Source organism: Anolis sagrei, chromosome 9 (genome assembly GCF_037176765.1).
Source record: "Anolis sagrei isolate rAnoSag1 chromosome 9, rAnoSag1.mat, whole genome shotgun sequence".
NCBI lineage: Eukaryota > Metazoa > Chordata > Lepidosauria > Squamata > Dactyloidae > Anolis > Anolis sagrei.
In genome coordinates, this window is record NC_090029.1 from 1,401,122 (window position 1) to 1,421,877 (window position 20,756).

The 20,756-nt window shown below is 37.7% G+C and overlaps 1 protein-coding gene across 1 annotated transcript in view; it reads left to right on the top strand.

Annotated features, from left to right (window-relative positions):
- Positions 1-10,864: 10,864 nt before the first annotated feature.
- Positions 10,865-20,756, top strand: part of NEDD4 (NEDD4 E3 ubiquitin protein ligase) — an 81,264-nt gene continuing 71,372 nt past the window's right edge. Inside the window, exon 1 of the mRNA XM_067471205.1 lies at positions 10,865-11,013. Coding sequence (XP_067327306.1) covers positions 10,918-11,013 — 96 coding nt within the window. The 5' untranslated portion in view covers positions 10,865-10,917. The remainder of the gene's footprint in view (positions 11,014-20,756) is intronic.

The window sequence follows — 20,756 nt, forward strand, 5'->3', positions numbered from 1 at the left end:
ACGTTTCGCCTGCATCTATGGCAAGCATCCTCAGAGGTAGTGAGGTCTGTTGGAATTAGGACAATGGATTTATATATTTATTTTATTTACTTTACTTGTATACCGCAGTTTCTCAGCCCAACAGGCGACTCAACGCGGTTTACAACAAGGATAAGAATCAATCAACGATATACAATTTAAAACCATAAAAGCATAATATACAATATTGACACAACAATAGACAATAGACATCTCATAACATATATCTGTGGAATGGCTGGGGTGGGGCAAAGAGCTCTTCTCTGCTGGAGCTAGGTGTGAATGTTTCAACTGACCACCTTCATTAGCATTTGAAGGCCTGGCTGAGCCTGGGAAAATCTTTTGTTGAGAGGAAACAACCAGGCACATCTTAACACCTCTCAACAAAACATTTTCCCCGGCTCAGCCAGGCCTTCAAATGCTAATGAAGGTGGTCAGTTGAAACATTCACACCTAGCTCCAGCAGGAAAGAGTCCTTTGTCCCTCCCTGGTCATTCCACAGATATATAAACCCATTGTCCTAATTCCAAGAGACCTCACTACCTCTGAGGATGCTTGCCATGGATGTAGGCGAAACGTCAGGAGAGAATGCCTCTAGAACATGGCCATATAGCCCGAAAAAACCCACAAGAACCTAAAGACAGGAGTGTCAGGGCCTTTCCTTGGGTGGGCAGAGAAGCGTTCACCAAGACCTGCCATTGGGAGGTGTCACGTTGCAGTGTTCTTGGCACCATTGCTGCCTATGGGCCACCTGGAAGAGTTTCTTGCCAGGTTCTTCCACTTCCTTCCGTTTTCGGTGCTAGAACCCCATCGCCTCAGTCCTTGCCCTTTGAGGCCCTCGGCAACGCAGCTGGCGCAGGGACCTTTCCGGCCCTGGGAGCCCGAGAGAGCCAATGCAAGCACAGGAAAAAAACGCTTTCTGGTCCTTTGAGGCGACTTCCCCATTGGCGACCACGATGGGACTCCTAAGCCCTTGGCTTTGGAGAGTGAGAGACATCCGTGGCTGATCCTCTCCTCTTTCAGAGCATGGACGGCCTTGTCCGGGGGTCTGATTCGGCCACTTGCAAAAGCTGAAGCCTCTTTCCAAACACCGCCTTAGATCTGAGGGCAGAAGGGACTCTCCTTGGGCCTCGTTTCCAAATACTAGCAACGTGTGTGAGCTCTGGGAAGCAAAGACATCTTCCCCGGGGAATCTCCTGGTGCTATTTTGTATTGTCGAAGGCTTTGATGGCCGGAATCACTGGGTTGTTGTAGGTTTTTTTGGGCTATATGGCCATGTTCTGGAGCAGTGATGGGCAACCTTTTGAGCTTGGTGTGTCGAAATTTGCCAAAAACCAGAGCATAACTTGGGTGGGGTGTCAACTTCGAGAGAAAAAAATAATAATTTTGCAATATTTATAGTTTAAATAAGAAAAAAATATATATTCCAGGCTGAGTTATGGAGTGAACAATGCTCAAACGTGCAGATGTTAAATTTGTAGGATAGAATTAGATTGGCTCTTATAAGGTGTACTTCTCTGTCTGCGTGTCATCAAAAATAGCCATGGGTGTCAGTGCTGACCCGCGTGTCATAGGTTCTCCATCATGGTTCTAGAGGCATTCTCTCCTGACCGCATGTCATCAAAAGTAGCCATGTGTGTCAGTGCTGATACGCGTGTCATAGGTTCTCCATCATGGTTCTAGAGGCATTCTCTCCTGACCGCATGTCATCAAAAATAGCCATGTGTGTCAGTGCTGATACGCGTGTCATAGGTTCTCCATCATGGTTCTAGAGGCATTCTCTCCTGACCACATGTCACCAAAAATAGCCATGTGTGTCAGTGCTGATACGCGTGACATACGTTCACCATCATGGTTCTAGAGGCATTCTCTCCTGATGTTTCGCCTGGATCTATGGCAAGCATCCTCAGAGTTAGTGAGGTCTGTTGGAACTAGGAAAGTGGGTTTATATATCTGTGGAATGACCAGGGTTGGACAAGGGACACCTAGCTCCAGCAGACAAGAGCCCTTTGTCCCACCCTGGTCATTCCACAGATATATAAACCTAGTTTATATATTTTCCTAGTTCCAACAGACCTCACTACCTCTTGCCACAGATGCAGGTGAAATGTCAGGAGAGAATGCCACTAGACCATAGCCATATAGCCCAAAAAAACCTGTAACAACCCAGCTAGGCTTTTTGCTTGGGGGAGGGGGTGAGTATCGTGGGGCCTTCCCAGCAGGATCCCAGGGCTCCCAGTTCTTCCTTGCATGGGGGGTCATGGGGTGCGCCCTTCTCCACACCTGTGTATGCAATGCTTTGCAGGCTGCGCCGACGGAACCTGCGTCCTGGTCCTTTGCGGACTCCCCCTATGTTTCCCTCCTTGGCGTCCTTTGCGGATGGGGAGGTGGGCTTCTTTGTGGGGGGAAAAGCGGGGCACTGAATGGGGGTCCCTCTTTTGCACTACGCTCCCTGTTGCGACCCGGGGACGGAAGGCAGCCCGCGTGCACCCTCACCCCCTTTTCCGAGGGGGGAGTAAAGACGTTTCGGAAAGAAAGGAAAAGAGGACGTTTTCAGACGCGTGTTTTGTTCTCACGAAGGCGAGCGTGTCGGCCTTGCCTTATGTAGCAACGTGCATTTATCTCAATGAGATGGTTCTATTTCTTGTTCTCTTACCTGAGAATATTACAGCAGGAAAAAAAAGGTGTTTTGTTTGCCTCACCGTGTGACCCCTCGACCCCTCGACCTGCATGCACCCCGACCCCTGACCCTTGACCTTGTACAGTGCTAAATAGGCTCCCCTTCCTCTTCCTCCTCCCTTTCCTTCTTCCTTTCTCCTTTGTTTCCGGTCCTGGTTCCGTGCGGGTTGGACCAGGAAAGGAGAGCCGAAGCACTGGGTTCGTTGCATCTTTTTACAAACAAACCAAACCAATGTTTACGACGCCTGCTTTGTTCCTCGTTCGATGCGTTCCTTTTCTCGGATCCGTTTCCTCTCGCTCTGGCGTTGGGAGAGAGAAAAAGAAAACCAAGCTTTTGCTTTTCAAGAGAATCCACAAATTTGCAAACCTTTGCAAGAAGCACTGACTTTTGAACTGTACACAAAACAAAAACAAAGGAAGGAAACCGTTTCCCGTGTGATGATGATGATGATGATGATGCACCTGATGTTCCGATGAAGTCTTGTACTACTACTCTGAGGAAAGGAGGACCGCCCCTTGAAAAAGAAACCCCTCCCACCCACCCCCCTCCCCTCGATGCACAGTCCGACTTCCCCCGTGTTTTGTTGTCTGTTGTACTGCTGAAATGACCGTCGTGGGGTATTGCAGTAGCATTTCAGTTGGGTTTTTTTTTATTGAAAGTGCGCAAACTTTTTTTTAATGTTTTCAGAAACAATAAAAAAAACATTTTATATTAAGCCGGGCCTGAGAAGCAGTTTATTAAGGGAAGGGGCATTTGGGGGGGGGGGGGGGAAGCGAGGTGAAGGAACCACGCTTGCATACGCTCAGAAGGTGGGGGTAAAACCATCTATATCTATAAAATGGAAAAGGGCGTCGTAAGGCGCCACAAAGCGCGAAAACCCCTGTACGAAGAAACACCAAACTTGGCCGACGCATACCTCAAACCACAAGGTATGCACAACACTCATCACAACACAAACAAACATTACAACAAACTCACCATCACAAAAAGAAATAGAGCATGCGCAGAGGCGTCCCGGCACGAGCCGCCCGGCGCACACACATGGCCGGACTACGCCCCCTCTGCGCCATCCTTCCCTCCTCCTCCTCCGCCGACCACGCCCCCTCCGACAAAGCCACGCCCCCACCCACTGCCGCGCCGCCCCTACCCGCCCATACGCCATCCTTCCCTCCTCCTCCCCTCCTCCTCCTCCGACCACGCCCCCTCCGACAAAGCCACGCCCCCACCCACCGCCGCGCCGCCCCTACCCGCCCATACGCCATCCTTCCCTCCTCCTCCCCTCCTCCTCCGCTGACCACGCCCCCTCCGACAAAGCCACGCCCCCACCCACCGCCGCGCCGCCCCTACCCGCCCATACGCCATCCTTCCCTCCTCCTCCTCTCCTCCTCCGCCGACCACGCCCCCTCCGACAAAGCCACGCCCCCACCCACCGCCGCGCCGCCCCTACCCGCCCATACGCCATCCTTCCCTCCTCCTCCTCTCCTCCTCCGCCGACCACGCCCCCTCCGACAAAGCCACGCCCCCACCCAACGCCGCCCCACCCCTACCTGCCCATACGCCATCCTTCCCTCCTCCTCCCCTCCTCCTCCTCCGCCGCCCACGCCCCCTCCGACAAAGCCATGCCCCCACCCACCACCGCCCCGCCCCTACCCGCCCATACGCCATCCTTCCCTCCTCCCCTCCTCCGCCGCCCACGCCCCTCCAACAAAGCCCTGCCCCTTCTAACTCCGCCCACCCCTTCCCCCCTGTCTAAAGCATCCCAACTCGCCCTCCTCCACCAAACGCCACCAAGCCCCGCCTCTAAGCCCCGCCCCTTCTAACTCCACCCACCCCTTCCCCCTCCTACATCAACACTAAAACAGGAACAACCAAAAATGTTGTTTATCCACAAGTATTAGTAAATAACCGTTCTTAAATACCACTACTTTGTCATTACTTAATTTTCCATAACATCAGACTACGCCACAGCAACGCGTGGCCGGGTACAGCTAGTTATTAGTATAAATATACATTATGTTTCATATTATATTTGCATGTGCATAACAACACATGCACATTATTTATTTATTTACTTATTTATTTGCAGCTTTTCTATTCGGCCCTTCTCCTCACCCCGCAGGGGACTCAGGGCGGATTACAGTGTACACATATATGGCAAACATTCCATGCCAATTTTTGACATAACAACATATACAGACATGTCAGAGTGAGACCCTGGGGTCTATGCACAGCGGAATTGAGGTTACCCGATCACACAGACGCAAAATAGGACGTACTGCAGTTTTTTAGTTTAAAAAATAACGTTTACTTAGCACATCTCAAGGCAGGTCTACATCATGAACACTACAAAGCACAGCACACAACAGTTTCCAGAACATCTGCTTATCTCATTTCTCTCTGACTGGATCCTCCCTTTTTCTTCCCAGGCAGGAAAATTTGATATCTAACTTCTATCAAGGTCTTTACTCTCTCTGCCTCTAGCAACAACAATTCCAGCATACAATTGAACATAACTGAATCCATTTTGAATATATATGAACACCATTGTTAAACAATCAAAAACATAGAAGTAAAGTTACAAAAGTTCAATAGCCAAAACAGAGTCATAAAATCACAGAATCAAAGAGTTGGAATAGACCTCATGGGCCATCCAGTCCAATCCTATCCTGCCAAGAAGCAGGAATATTGCATTGAAATCACCCCTGACAGATGACCATCCAGCCTCTGTTTCAAAGCTTCCAAAGAAGGAGCCTCCACCACACGCTGAGGCAGAGATTTCCACTGGTGAACGGCTCTCACAGTGAGGGAGTTCTTTCTCATGTTCAGATGGAATCTCCTCTCTTGTAGTTTGAAGCCATTGTTCCATTGCGTCCTAGTCTCCAGGGAAGCAGAAAGGAAGCTTGCTCCCTCCTCCTCCCTGTGGCTTCCTCTCACATATTTATACATGGCTATCATATCTTCTCTCAGCCTTCTCTTCTTCAGGCTAAACATGCCCAGCTACTTAAGCCGTTCCTCATAGGGCTTGTTCTCCAGACCCTGGATCATTTTAGTCGCCCTCCTCTGGACACATTCCAGCTTGTCAATATCTCTCTTGAATTGTGGTGCCCAGAATTGGACACAATATTCCAGGTGTGGTCTAACCAAAGCAGAATAGAGGGGCAGCATTACTTCTCTAGATCTAGACACTAGATCTAGGGAATCTAGTGTCTAGATCTATCACATCATATTATCTAATGCTGATACAGATGCCACATCATCGCATGTATTATAGTGTATGCATATTATATAATATAATATATATTAGGCTCCTCTTGATGCAGGCCCAAACCCCATTGGCTTTTTTTGCCGCCGCATCCCATTCCTGGCTCATGTTCCCCTTCCTCCCCACGAGGACTCAAAGATCTTTCCCCCACGTCCTGCTCTCGAGCCAGACCTCATTGTCCCCCATTCTGTCTCTTTGCATTTTGTTTTTCCTGCCTAAGTGGAGTCTCTTGCATTTGTCCCTGTTGAACTTCATTTTGTTAGTTTTGGCCCATCATCTCTCTAATCTGTCGAGATCCCTTTGAATCCTGCTCCTGTCCTCTGGAGTCTTGGCTCTCCCTCCCAATTTGGTGTCGTCTGCAAACTTGGTGATCCTGCCTTCTAACCCTTCATCGAAGTCATTAATAAAGATGTTGAACAGGACCCTGAATGCAAAGGCAAAGTTCCAAGATCCAAAGGCAAATAACATGAAGTATAAGACAAGACTAAATTAACCAAATTGAGTTTACTAAACAAACAAGATGAATTACAACAATGTACAAAGGTGTAGATTGATTATGATGGTATAACTCTGAGGTAAAAAACAACTATAATTTCTACGAGGTAAGTACTCTATGGCATGTACTATCTATTCTATATAACATTTACTATAGTCTATAATCTATGGAGCATGTATATCTGAACTATCTATAATGCAAATATAAACTATCTATCGATGAAACATATATTATCTATGAACTATGGCAAATATAACTATTCTATGGCAAACATATGGCAAATATGTGATAAGGATGGCCTGTTCAAATTGCTAGGCCAGACCAGACACTTTCTGGCAACTATCTATAAACTATGACCAAAAGGAATGGAATAAAAAGTCTTTCTACCAAGCTCTGAGTCAGAATGGGCTGAACCAACTGAGCTCGGCCTCTAGGCGAATCCTAAACTCCTACTCTAAACTTGGCAAAATGGAACAGTCCAACAGGCAACAAGGAAATAATAATAGGCCGAGACATCACAATAATCCTTTAGCATTGGTTAAACAAGAATCCATGGCAGCATGACAAGGTCTCCAAAAATTAAAATTAAAACCAAAGTCCCAAAGAGCCAAAAGTTTTCCCCAAAAGCCGAGGTAATTTCAGAGAAGTTAACAGGGTGTAAGCAACATTGCACTGACAAAGGATAGACTTCAATCAGATTGTTAAATATGTTTCCCTAGCATGAAAGCATTACGTTGACCTCAAACCTCCTGTTTGTTGGCAAGCCGCGAACTTCGGCTTGCCAACAATTGCAAACGGTCCTCCCTAATCAAATCTCCACCATCTTCAAGGCCGGATAACTCATTATCCTGGGATTGGTCACCCTGGGAACTGAGAGGCACTGAACTCCCAGATGGAGACGACTCTTCCATCTGCAGCTGGGAAGTTTCACTATCTTTATCTAAAACAACATTCCTTTCTCTGGGAAACAGAAATGCCGTCTCTTCTTCAGAATCAACACTGTCTGCCTCAATAACAGACATGTTCAGAAATCTGTAACCCATCATCCTCCTCGTCCTGAGGAAAGTCTGGCTCAGAAAACTCAGGCTCAAAGTGAGCCACAACAGGCAGACTTATACCAAACAGAGCAGGCATACTCAGCAGTTGAGTCAGACAAGGCCAGGGCTGATGTTCTTACTCATTTTGGGTCTGCACCCCATTGGCTGCCTGTAAGCTTTGTGCTTGGTGTTCAAGCAGTGTTTCCTATATGCTAGTGTTCGATCTAAGGTGACACCGAGATATTTAGGATGGAAACAATGTTCAAGCTCTTGACCTTCCCAGGTGACTTTCAATTTCCTGTTGGCTTCACGGTTGCGTAGGTGGAAAGCACACACTTGTGTCTTGGCAGGGTTAGGCTTCAGGTGGTTATCTTTATAGTAGCTGGAGAGAAGACGATAATACTGAGAAGACAGGAAAGCTTGGAGAAGAGAATGATGCTTGGGGGAAAGGAAGGAAAAATGAAGAGGGGCCAACCAATGGCAAGATGGATGGATTGTGTCCTTGAAGGGACTGGATTGACCTTGAAGGAGCTGGGGGTGATGACAGCCAACAGGGAGCTCTGTCCTGGGATGGTCCTGGAGGGCACTAAGAGGCAGAAGCGACTGAACGAATAAACATACAATATGAAAATTATATATCAGCATATATTGTAATATAAGTGACTGGATTGACCTTGAAGGAGCTGGGGGCGGCCATGGCTGACAGGGAGCTCTGCCCTGGGATGATCCATGAGGTCACCAAGAGGCGGAAGCGACTGACCGAAGAAACGAAAAATATGCAAATTATATATCAGCATATATTGTAATATAAGTGACTGGATTGACCTTGAAGGAGCTGGGGGCGGCCACAGCCGACAGGGAGCTCTGCCCTGGGATGGTCTACGAGGTCACAAAGAGGCGGAAGCGACTGACCAAATAAACAAAAAATATGCAAATTATATATCAGCATATATATAAGTGACAGGATTGACCTTGAAGGAGCCGGGGGTGGTGACGGCTGACAGGGAGCACTGGCGTGGGCTGGTCCATGAGGTCATGAAGAGTCGGAAACGACTGAACGAATGAACAACAACAAGAAATATATTGTAGAAGTATTATATATTTGTTTATAGATTATATATTTATAATCTAATTATTTTTATATAATTTATAATTAATTTATTATATAATACTATCTTATATATTTATAATATACATTTATATCATTTATATAAATTATAATATAATTATTTTATGTAATTTATAATCTAATTATTTTTATATAATATAATTTTTATATAATTCTATATTATATATTTATAATATATGTTTATATTATTTTATATAAATTATAATTATTTTATATAAATTATAATATAATTATTTTTATATGATTTATAATATAATTTATTACATAATTCTATATTATATATTTATAATATAATTTATGATATCATTTAATTCTATTTTAAATATTTATAATATATATATAATAATTATTTTATATAATTTATAATATAATTATTTTCATATAATTATATAATTCTATCTTATATATTGGAGCCACCGGTGGTGCAGTGGGTTCAACCCCTGTGCCGGCAGGACTGAAGACCGACAGGTCGCAGGTTCGTATCTGGGGAGAGGCGGATGAGCTCCCTCTATCAGCTCCAGCTCCTCATGTGGGGACATGAGAGAAGCCTCCCACAAGGATGGCAAAAACATCAAAATCATCCGGGCAAAGTCCCCTGGGCAACGTCCTTGCAGACGGCCAATTCTCTCACAACAGGATTCTCCTGACACGACAAAAAAAAAATCTTATATATTTATAATATTATTTTATATAAATTATAATATAATTATTTTATATAATTAATAATATAATTTATTACATAATACTATATTATATATTTATAATATAATTTATGATATATAATTCTATATTATATATTTAGAATATAATTATAATACAATTATTTTTATATAATTTACAATATAATTTATGATATATAAGTCTATATTATATATTTATAATATATATAAAATAATTATTTTTACATAATTTATAATATAATTATTTTTATATAATTTATAATATAATTGTTTTCATATAATTTATAATATAATTTATTATATAATTCTATATTATATATTTATAATATATATTTATAATATTATTTTTATATAAATTATAATTATCTTTATATAATTTATAATATAATTTATATTATATTATATTTATATATTTTATATATAAATATTTTATATATTTAATATTTTATATAAGTTATAATATAATTATAATATAATTATTTTTATATAAATTATAATTATTTTTATATAATTTATCTAATTATTTTTATATAATGTCTAATATAATTTGTGATAAATAATTCTGTATTATATATTTATAATATAATTATTTTATATAATTTATAATATAATTATTTTCATATAGTTTATTATATAATTCTGTATTATATATTTATTATATATATTTATAATATTTTTATGTAAATTATAATATAATTATATATTATATATAAATTATAATTATTTTTATATAATTTATAATACAATTTATGATATCATATAATTCTATATTAAAGATTTATAATAAAATTATTTTTATATCATTTATAATATAATTATTTATAATATCATTATATCATTTATAATGTATATTTTTAATATAATTATTTTTATATCATTTATAATTATTTATAATATTATTTAATATAATTAAAATGTATATTTTTAATATAATTATTTTTGTATCATTTATAATATAATTTATGAGATCATATAATTCTATATTATATATTTATAATATAATTATTTTTATATAATTCATAATATAATTATTTATAATATAATTCTTTATAATATAATTTATAATATAATTATTTTTACATAATTTACAATTCTATTTATGATATCATACAATCCTATATTATATACTTATAATATATATTTACAATATAATTATATATCATACATTGATATATTTGTGTGTGTGTTGCCCTTTAAGAGCGTGTGCTCCAAGCACGCCGCCATGCTGTTTGTTTCTTTTCGACTTCCGCATTGAGCAGTTGGCCACACCCCTTCGAGCCTAGGCCACGCCCCGGCGGCCCCCTGAAGTACCGAGTGGGCGGGGCGAAGTACCGAGTGGGCGTGGCTCCTATTGCGATTCCTTCTCCTTTCCTCCTAAAGGGGGCGGGAACGTGGCTGCGAGAGGAACCAATCAGGCGTCGTGTTGGGGGGCGGAGCGAGGGGCGGGCCTTTGCGTTGTTTGGAGCGGGGGAACCAATGGCGCGCGGCGTGGAGGGCGTGAGCGAGGACGCTATTGGCTGCGGCGAGCGAGGAGGCTCCTCCCCGCGCGTCGCCTTGAGTGCGCGTCCTGTCAGTCGCTCCGGGACGCCGAAGAGGAAGGAGCTCCGGGAGAAAGATGTCCGGCGCGGGCGCCAATGCCTCCGCCTCGCCGGGGAAGGTGCTGGGGCTGCCGGCCGACGGAGGAGGAGGGAACGCCAACGCCGCCGCCGAGGTGAGCCTTGGCTTCTCTTTGGACTCTGAACTCAAGCATGGTTCCAGCTTGGGCCCTCCCTCCCTCCCACTGGGTGTTTTGGACTACAACTCCCACAATTCCTAACAGCCTACCGGCTGTTAGGAATTGTGGGAGTTGTAGTCCAAAACACCCAGTGGGAGGGAGGGAGGGCCCAAGCTGGAACCATGCTTGAGTTAGTTCTTTTCTTTCTATTTGGACTTGGAAGAATACTACTAATTATTACTATATTAGTAGTATTTTATGTATTATTCCATAAAGTCACTTTATAGTTTATTTTCTATTATTTGTGTTATTATATATTATTGTATTATTAGTGTTTATTATTATTATAGGGATAATAGTGTTTTTGATTACTGTTAATGTTATATTAATACTAATAGTGGTATTAATGTTATATTAACATTAGTAGTAAAACTATATAATAGCCTATAAAGTCACATTATAATTTATATTGTATTATTAGTAGTATTTGTGTTATAATATGTTATTGTATGATTAGTGTTTATTAGTATTATTATTGTATCCGTGTTTATTATTATTATTATTATTATTATAGGGATAATAGTGTTTTTGATTACTGTTAATATTATATTAATACTAATAGTACTATTAATGTTATATTAAAATGAATAGTAAAACTATGTAATAGTAGTAATATTATTATTATTATTATAGGGATAATAGTGTTTTTGGTTACTGTTAATGTTATATTAATACTAATAGTACTATTAATGTTATATTAAAATGATTAGTAAAACTATGTAATAGTAGTAATATTATTATTATAGGGATAATAGTGTTTTTGATTACTGTTAATGTTATATTAATACTAATAGTACTATTAATGTTATATTAAAATGAATAATAAAACTATGTAATAGTAGTAATATTATTATTATTATTATTATAGGGATAATAGTGTTTTTGATTACTGTTAATATTATATTAATACTAATAGTACTATTAATGTTATATTAAAATGAATAGTAAAACTATGTAATAGTATTATTATTATTATTATTATTATAGGGATAATATTTTTTGATTACTGTTAATGTTATATTAATACTAATAGTGGTATTAATGTTATATTAACATTAGTAGTAAAACTATATAATAGTCTATAAAGTCACATTATAATTTATTTTGTATTATTAGTAGTATTTGTGTTATAATATGTTATTGTATGATTAGTGTTTATTAGTATTATTATTGTATCCGTGTTTATTATTATTATTATTATTATTATAGGGATAATAGTGTTTTTGGTTACTGTTAATGTTATATTAATACTAATAGTACTATTAATGTTATATTAAAATGATTAGTAAAACTATGTAATAGTAGTAATATTATTATTATTATTATAGGGATAATAGTGTTTTTGATTACTGTTAATATTATATTAATACTAATAGTACTATTAATGTTATATTAAAATGAATAGTAAAACTATGTAATAGTAGTAATATTATTATAGGGATAATAGTGTTTTTTATTACTGTTAATGTTATATTAATACTAATAGTACTATTAATGTTATATTAAAATGAATAGTAAAACTATGTAATAGTAGTAATATTATTATTATTATTATTATTATAGGGATAGGAGTGTTCTTGGTTACTGTCAATGTTATATTAATACTAATAGTAGTATTAATGTTATATTAAAATGAATAGTAAAACTATGTAATAGTAGTAATATTATTATTATTATTATTATTATTATTATTATAGGGATAGGAGTGTTTTTGGTTACTGTCAATGTTATATTAATACTAATAGTACTATTAATGTTATATTAAAATGAATAGTAAAACTATATAATAGTATTATTATTATTATTATTATAGGGATAATAGTTTTTGATTACTGTTAATGTTATATTAATACTAATAGTACTATTAATGTTATATTAAAATGAATAGTAAAACTATGTAATAGTAGTAATATTATTATTATTATTATTGTAGGGATAGGAGTGTTTTTGGTTACTGTCAATGTTATATTAATACTAATAGTAGTATTAATGTTATATTAAAATGAATAGTAAAACTATGTAATAGTAGTAATATTATTATTATTATTATAGGGATAATAGTGTTTTTGATTACTGTTAATGTTATATTAATATTAATAGTGGTATTAATGTTATATTAACATTAGTAGTAAAACTATATAATAGTCTATAAAGTCTCAATATAATTTATTTTGTATTATTAGTAGTATTTGTGTTATTATATATTATTGTATGACTAGTGTTTATTGTTATTGTTATTGTATTAGTCTTTATTATTATTATTATTATTATTATAGGGATAGGAGTGTTTTTGATTACTGTTAATGTTATATTAATATTAATAGTAGTATTAATGTCACATTAAAATTAATAGTAATTTTAATATAACATTAATACTACTATTAATATTAGTGGGAGTGTCTTATTGCTATGAATATAATAGTTTACTACAATTATTTTACATATATATTATATTACTATTAATATTGTCATATTATTGTGTTAGTGGGAGTGTCTTATTGCTATGAATCTATTAATAGTATTATTAATATTAATATTATTTATTTATATAAATTTATATACATTAATAGTATATATTTATTTATAATATTTATTATTTATTCATTTATTTATTTAGTGTTTATTATCATTGTATTAGTTATTATTATTTATTACTTATTATCACTATTATTATTATTATTATTATAGGGATAAGAGTGTTTTTGATTACTGTTAATGTTATATTAATACTAATAGTACTATTAATGTTATATTAAAATGAATAGTAAAAGTATATAATAGTTTTACTACAATTATTTTACATATATATTATGTTATATTACTATTACTATTGTCATATTATTGTGTTAGTGGGAGTGTCTTATTGCTATGAATATATTAAAGTCACTTTATAATTTATTTTGTATTATTAGTAGTATTTGTGTTATTATATATTATTGTACGATTAGTGTTTTTTTTTATTATTATTATTATTGTATCAGTGTTTAATATTATTATTATAGGGACAGGAGTGTTTTTGGTTACTGTTAATGTTATATTAATACTAATAGTAGTATTAATGTTATATTAAAATGAATAGTAAAACTATGTAATAGTAGTAATATTATTATTATTATTATTATTATTATAGGGATAATAGTGTTTTTGATTACTGTTAATGTTATATTAATATTAATAGTGGTATTAATGTTATATTAACATTATTAGTAAAACTATATAATAGTCTATAAAGTCTCAATATAATTTATTTTGTATTATTAGTAGTATTTGTGTTATTATATATTATTGTATGACTAGTGTTTATTGTTATTGTTATTGTATTAGTCTTTATTATTATTATTATTATTATTATTATGGGGACAGGAGTGTTTTTGATTACTGTTAATGTTATATTAATATTAATAGTAGTATTAATGTTATATTAACATTAAAAGTAAAAGTATATAATAGTTTTACTACAATTATATTACATATATATTATGTTATATTACCGTTACTATTGTCATATTATTGTGTTAATGGGAGTGTCTTATTGCTATTAATATATTAATGGTATTCATTTATTTATAGTATTTATTTATTTAGTATTTATTATTATTAATATTGTATTAGTGTTTATTACTATTATTATAGGGACAGTGTTTTTGATTACTGTTAATGTTATATTAATATTAATAATAGTATTAATGTTATGTTAATATTAATAGTAAAACTGTATAATAGTTTTACTACAATTATTTTACATATATTATACATTATATTACTATTAATATTGTGATATTATTGTGTTAGTGGGAGTGTCTTATTGCAATGGATATATTAGTATTATTAATATTTATTTATGTAAATTTATATAAATTAATTGTATATTAATAATAGTATTAATGTTATGTTAATATTAATAGTAAAACTGTATAATAGTTTTACTACAATTATTTTACATATATTATACATTATATTACTATTAATATTGTCATATGATTGTGTTAGTGGGAGTGTCTTATTGCAATGAATATATTAGTATTATTAATATTAATATTTATTTATGTAAATTTATATAAATTAATTGTATTTATTTGTATATTTATATATTAATAATATTTATTTATTTATAGTATTTATTATTTATTATTTATTTAGTGTTTTTGTATTATTATTGTATTAGTTATAATTATTAGTTATTATTATAGGGATAGTAGTGTTTTTCATTACTGTTAGTGTTATATTAATAGTAGTATTAATGTTATATTAATATTAATAGTAAAACTATGTAATAGTTTTACTACAATTATTTTACATATATAATATTTTATATTTTATTACTATCCATATTGTTATATATATCGTGTTCATGTGAGTGTCTTATTGTTATTAATATATTAATAGTATTTATTTATTAATTATTTAAAGCATTTATATTCCACCCTTCTCACCCCGAAGGGGACTCAGGGCGGAGCACAACATACAAACGGCAAAGATTCAATACCAGGACGTAAATAGACTATACACATACATAAACATTAAAATCATTTATCTGTACACTAAAATCCAGTTTAAAACTATAATAATAATAATAGTGATAGCTTTATAAATAATAGTTTTATTACTATTATTTTTGTATTATATTTTATTATGTTACTAACATATAAACTGTAATGTTCGTTTGTGGGATTAACACAACTCAAAAACCATTAGACCAATTGACACCAAATTTGGACACAATACACCTCTCAAGCCAACGAGTGATGGTCACTCATAAAAACACTGGAAAACACAGCGAAAGAGACTTAAAAAGCCAAAAAACCCCAAACAAACAAACATTACAACACATGTACAGAACCACATATATACATACAAATACACAGACTAGGCCACAGCAATGTGTGGCAGAGGACAGCTAGTTATTCTATATATTATGATAGGAGTAGTAGTGTTATTACTGTATTGTCGAAGGCTTTCATGGCTGGAATCACTAGGTTCTTGTGGGTTTAACACCTCCCAGCAACAGATTTTCCCAGACTCAGGCAGGCCTTCAAATGCTAATGAAGGTGATCAGCTAAACATTCACACCTAACTGCAGCAGGGAAGAGCTCCTTGCCCCACCCCAGCCATTCCACAGATATATAAACCCATTTTTCCTACTTCCAACAGACCTTCTCAACCTCTGAGGATGCTTGCCATAGATGCAGGCGAAACGTCAGGAGAAATGCCTCTAGAACATGGCTCTATAGCCCAAAAAAACCCACAAGAACCTAGTGTTATTACTATTAATATTACATTAATAGCCATAAAACTATTAATAGTTTTATTACTATTACTATTATTGTAAATTATATATTATTTTCTATTTTATTATATAGTTATTATATAATTAGTAGTAGTAGTGGCCACTTTGAGTCACCTTCGGGTTCAAGAAAGGTTGGATAGAAATATCGTAAATAAATAGTAGTAGTATTTTCCTTCATGCCAGGAAGTAGTAGTAGTATCTTCCTTCATGCCAGGAAGTAGTAGTAGTATCTTCCTTCATGCCAGGAAGTAGTAGTAGTATCTTCCTTCATGCCAGGAAGTAGTAGTAGCATCTTCCTTCATACCAGGAAGTAGTAGTAGCATCTTCCTTCATGCCAGGAAGTAGTAGTAGCATCTTCCTTCATGCCAGGAAGTAGTAGTAGTATCTTCCTTCATGCTAGGAAGTAGTAGTAGTATCTTCTTTCATGCCGGGAAGTAGTAGTAGTATCTTCCTTCATGCCAGGAAATAGTAGTATCTTCCTTCATGCCAGGAAGTAGTAGTAATATCTTCCTTCATGCCGGGAAGTAGTAGTATCTTCCTTCATGCCGGGAAGTAGTAGTAGCATCTTCCGTCATGCCGGGAAGTAGTAGTAGTAGTATCTTCCTTCATGCCAGGAAATAGTAGTATCTTCCTTCATGCCAGGAAGTAGTAGTAATATCTTCCTTCATGCCGGGAAGTAGTAGTAGTATCTTCCTTCATGCCGGGAAGTAGTAGTAGCATCTTCCTTCATGCCAGGAAGTAGTAGTAGTATCTTCCTTCATGCCAGGAAGTAGTAGTAGTATTTGGAGGGATATTTTTAGGGTTGCTGTGCGTTTTCTGGTCTGTCTGGCCATGTTCCAGAAGCATTTTCTCCTGACGTTTCACCCACATGTATGGCAGGCATCCTCAGAGGTTGTGAGGTCTGTTGGAAACTAGGCAAGTGGGGTTTAAATGTCCAGGGTGGGAGAAAGAACTCTTGTCTGTCGGAGGCAAGTAGGAATGCTGCAATTGGCCACCCAGATTAGCATTGAATGGCCTTGGAGCTTCAAAGCCTGGCAGCTTCCTGCCTGGGGGAATCCTTTGTTGGGAGGTGTTAGCGGGCCCTGATTGATCTTGTCTGGAATTTTTTGTGTGTTGTTCTTTATTTACGGTCCTGATTTTAGAGTTTTTTAGAGATTGTGTTCATTTTCATGGTTTCCTCCTTTTAGTTGAAATGGTTCGTGTGCTTGTGGACCGGAAGGAGGAAACCACGAAAGTAGTCATGATAAATGATCAAGGAAAGAAAGATGCTTTGCATTTCAGAACGGGAGATCAAGGTCGAAGGTTGTGCAGTTGTAAACACCTGGAGGAGGAGAGCCAAAGTTGAGCGAAACTTGGCTGCGAACGTATATAAAGGTGCATTCTTCCCTCTCCCACTTGTCTGCATAGAGAAGCATTGATGATTACATCCCTCTGTTATTCGGGAATTAGAATCCTAGAATCCTAGAGTGGGAAGAGACCTCCTGGTCCATCCAGTCCAACCCCATTCTGCCAAGAAGCAGGAATATTGCATTCAACGCACCCCCCACAGATGGCCATCCAGCCTCTGTTCAAAAGCTTCCAAAGAAGGAGCCTCCACCACACTCCGGGGCAGAGAGTTCCACTGCTGAACGGCTCTCACAGTCAGGAAGTTCTTTCTCATGTTCAGATGGATGTTCTTGTAGTTTGAAGCCATTGTTCCGTGTCCTAGTCTCCAGGGCAGCAGAAAACAAGCTTGCTCCCTCCTCCTCCCTGTGACTTCCTCTCACATATTTATACATGGCCCTCATCATGTCTCCTCTCAGCCTTCTCTTCTTCAGGTTAAACATGCCCAGCTCCTTAAGCCGCTCCTCGTAGGGCTTCTTCTCCAGACCCTTGATCCTTTGAGTCGCCCTCCTCTGGACACATTCCAGCTTAGGGTCAATATCTCTCTTGAATTGTGGTGCCCAGAATTGGACACAATATTCCAGTTGTGGTCTAACCAAAGCGGAATAGAGCATGGGGAGCAGTACTTCCCTGGATTCTAGACACTATAGAGGCCAGAATCCCATTGGCTTTTTTTGCCGCCACATCACATTCCTGGCTCATGTTTAACTTGTCCACGAGGACTCTAAGATCTTTTCCACACGTCCTGCTCTCGAGCCAGGCCTCATTGTCCCCCATTCTGTCTCTTTGCATTTCGTTTTTCCTGCCAAAGTGGAGTCTCTTGCATTTGTCCCTGTTGAACTTCATTTTGTGAGTTTTGGCCCATCATCTCTCTAATCTGTCAAGATCGCTTTGAATCCTGCTCCTGTCCTCTGGAGTCTTGGCTCTCCCTCCCAATTTGGTGTCGTCTGCAAACTTGATGATCCTGACTTCTTGCCCTTCATCTAAGAAGTCATGAATGAAGATCCTGAGCAGGACCGGGCCCGGATGGAACCCTGCTTGTGGCACTCCACTCGTCACTTCTTTCCAGGAAGAAGAGGAGGCATTGTTTCACATTGGGCTCGTTCCTCTTATTATTATTTTTTTGTGAATACTTATGGAAATTATTTAATTCCTCAGGTGATGGAATTTCCACAGCTGATGGATATTATTATCCTCTTATTAGTTTTGACTGAAGGTTTGCGGTCAGGTAGGTTTACCTTGGTGTTGGCTCACCCTTCCTCCAGGGATTGAGTTGCTCTTGTTGGAACTAACCAGTAATAATCATAAGGATTCATTCCCCGCCTTTCCTTACAGCTCGAGGTTTCCAGCCATGTTGTTGCACGTTCTCGGGTGGCGTGTAAACTACCTGTTAACCTCCCATGTAGATTTACACTTCACAACTGTAAGCTTGCTCCTGTTATTCATTGTAATGTAAATATCTGATATGCAGGAAAAAGCTTAAGCAGCTGAGGGGGAAAAGGAAGACTTGGTGCTGTTAGGAATGGTGGGAGTTGAAGTCCAAAACACCTGGACCTGGAAGTTTGCCCATGCCTGGTCTAGAACCGTAAGTTCTAAACCAAGCCCCTTAAGGCCTTGAAGGCCTTCTTGGGAGAAACATCACAAGGTGCGTGCTGCAATGTATAGGAAGAAGCATGAGATCCTTGTGATGAGCACCATGTGGTCACTCTTTCCGAATGCAGCAGAATATCTCCTGAATCCTGATTGCCAGCTCTGATGAGGAGCAACCTTTTTGTCTGGGTTGTTGTAGGTTTTTCGGGGTACACAGCCATGTTCTAGAAGCATTCTCTCCTGACGTTTCGCCTGCATCTATGGCAAGCATCCTCAGAGGTAGTGAGGTCTGTTGGAACTAGGAAAATGGGTTTATATATCTGTGGAATGATGTCCAGGGTGGGACAAAGGACTCTTGCCTGCTGTAGCTAGGTGTGAATGTTTCAACTGACCAACTTGATTAGCATTTGATTGCCTGGCAGTGCCTGGAGCAAACTTTTGTTGAGAGGTGATTAGATGTCCTTGTTGTAGGTTTTTCCAGGCTATATGGCCATGTTCTAGAAGCATTCTCTCCTGACGTTTCGCCTGCATCTATGGCAAGCATCCTCAGAGGTAGTGAGGTCAGTTGGAACTAGGAAAAGGGGTTTATAGTATATCTGTGGAATGACCGGATTGGGACAAAGGAGTCTTGCCTGCTGGAGCTAGGTGTGAATGTTTCAACTGTCCACCTTGATTAGCATTTGATGGCCTAGCAGTGCCTGGGGCAATCTTCTGTTGAGAGGTGATTAGATGTGCCTGGCTGTTTTCCCTCTGTTGTTTTGCTGTTGTAATTTTAGAGTTTTTTTTAATACTGGGAGCCAGATTTTGTTCATTTCCATGGTGTCCTCCTTTCTGTTGAAATTGTCCACATGCTTCATATGGATTTCAGTGGCTTCTCTGTTGTCTGACGTGGTGGTTGTGAGAGTGGTCCAGCATTTCTGTGTTCTCCAATAATCTGCTGTGTCCAGGTTGGTTCACCAGGTGCTCTGCTATGGCTGACTTCTCTGGTTGAAGTAGTCTAATTTCTCTGGGTGAAGGCGACTAAAATGGTCAAGGGTGTGGAGAACAAGCCCTATGAGGAGCGGCTTAAGGAGCTGGGCATGTTTAGCCTGAAGAAGAGAAGGCTGAGAGGAGACATGATAGCCACGTATAAATATGTGAGGGGAAGCCACATGGAGGAGGAGGGAGCAAGCTTGTTTACTGCTTCCATGAAGACTAGGATGCAATGGAGTCATGGCTTCAAACTAGAAGAAAGGAGATTCCATCTGAACATGAGGAAGAACTTCCTGACTGTGAGAGCCGTTCAGCAGTGGAAATCTTTGTGTGGTGGAGGCTCCTCCTTTGGAGGTTTTTATACAGAGGCAGGATGGCCATCTGTCAGGGGTGCTTTGAATGCAATATTCCTGCTTCTTGGCAGAATGGGGTTGGAATGGATGGCCCA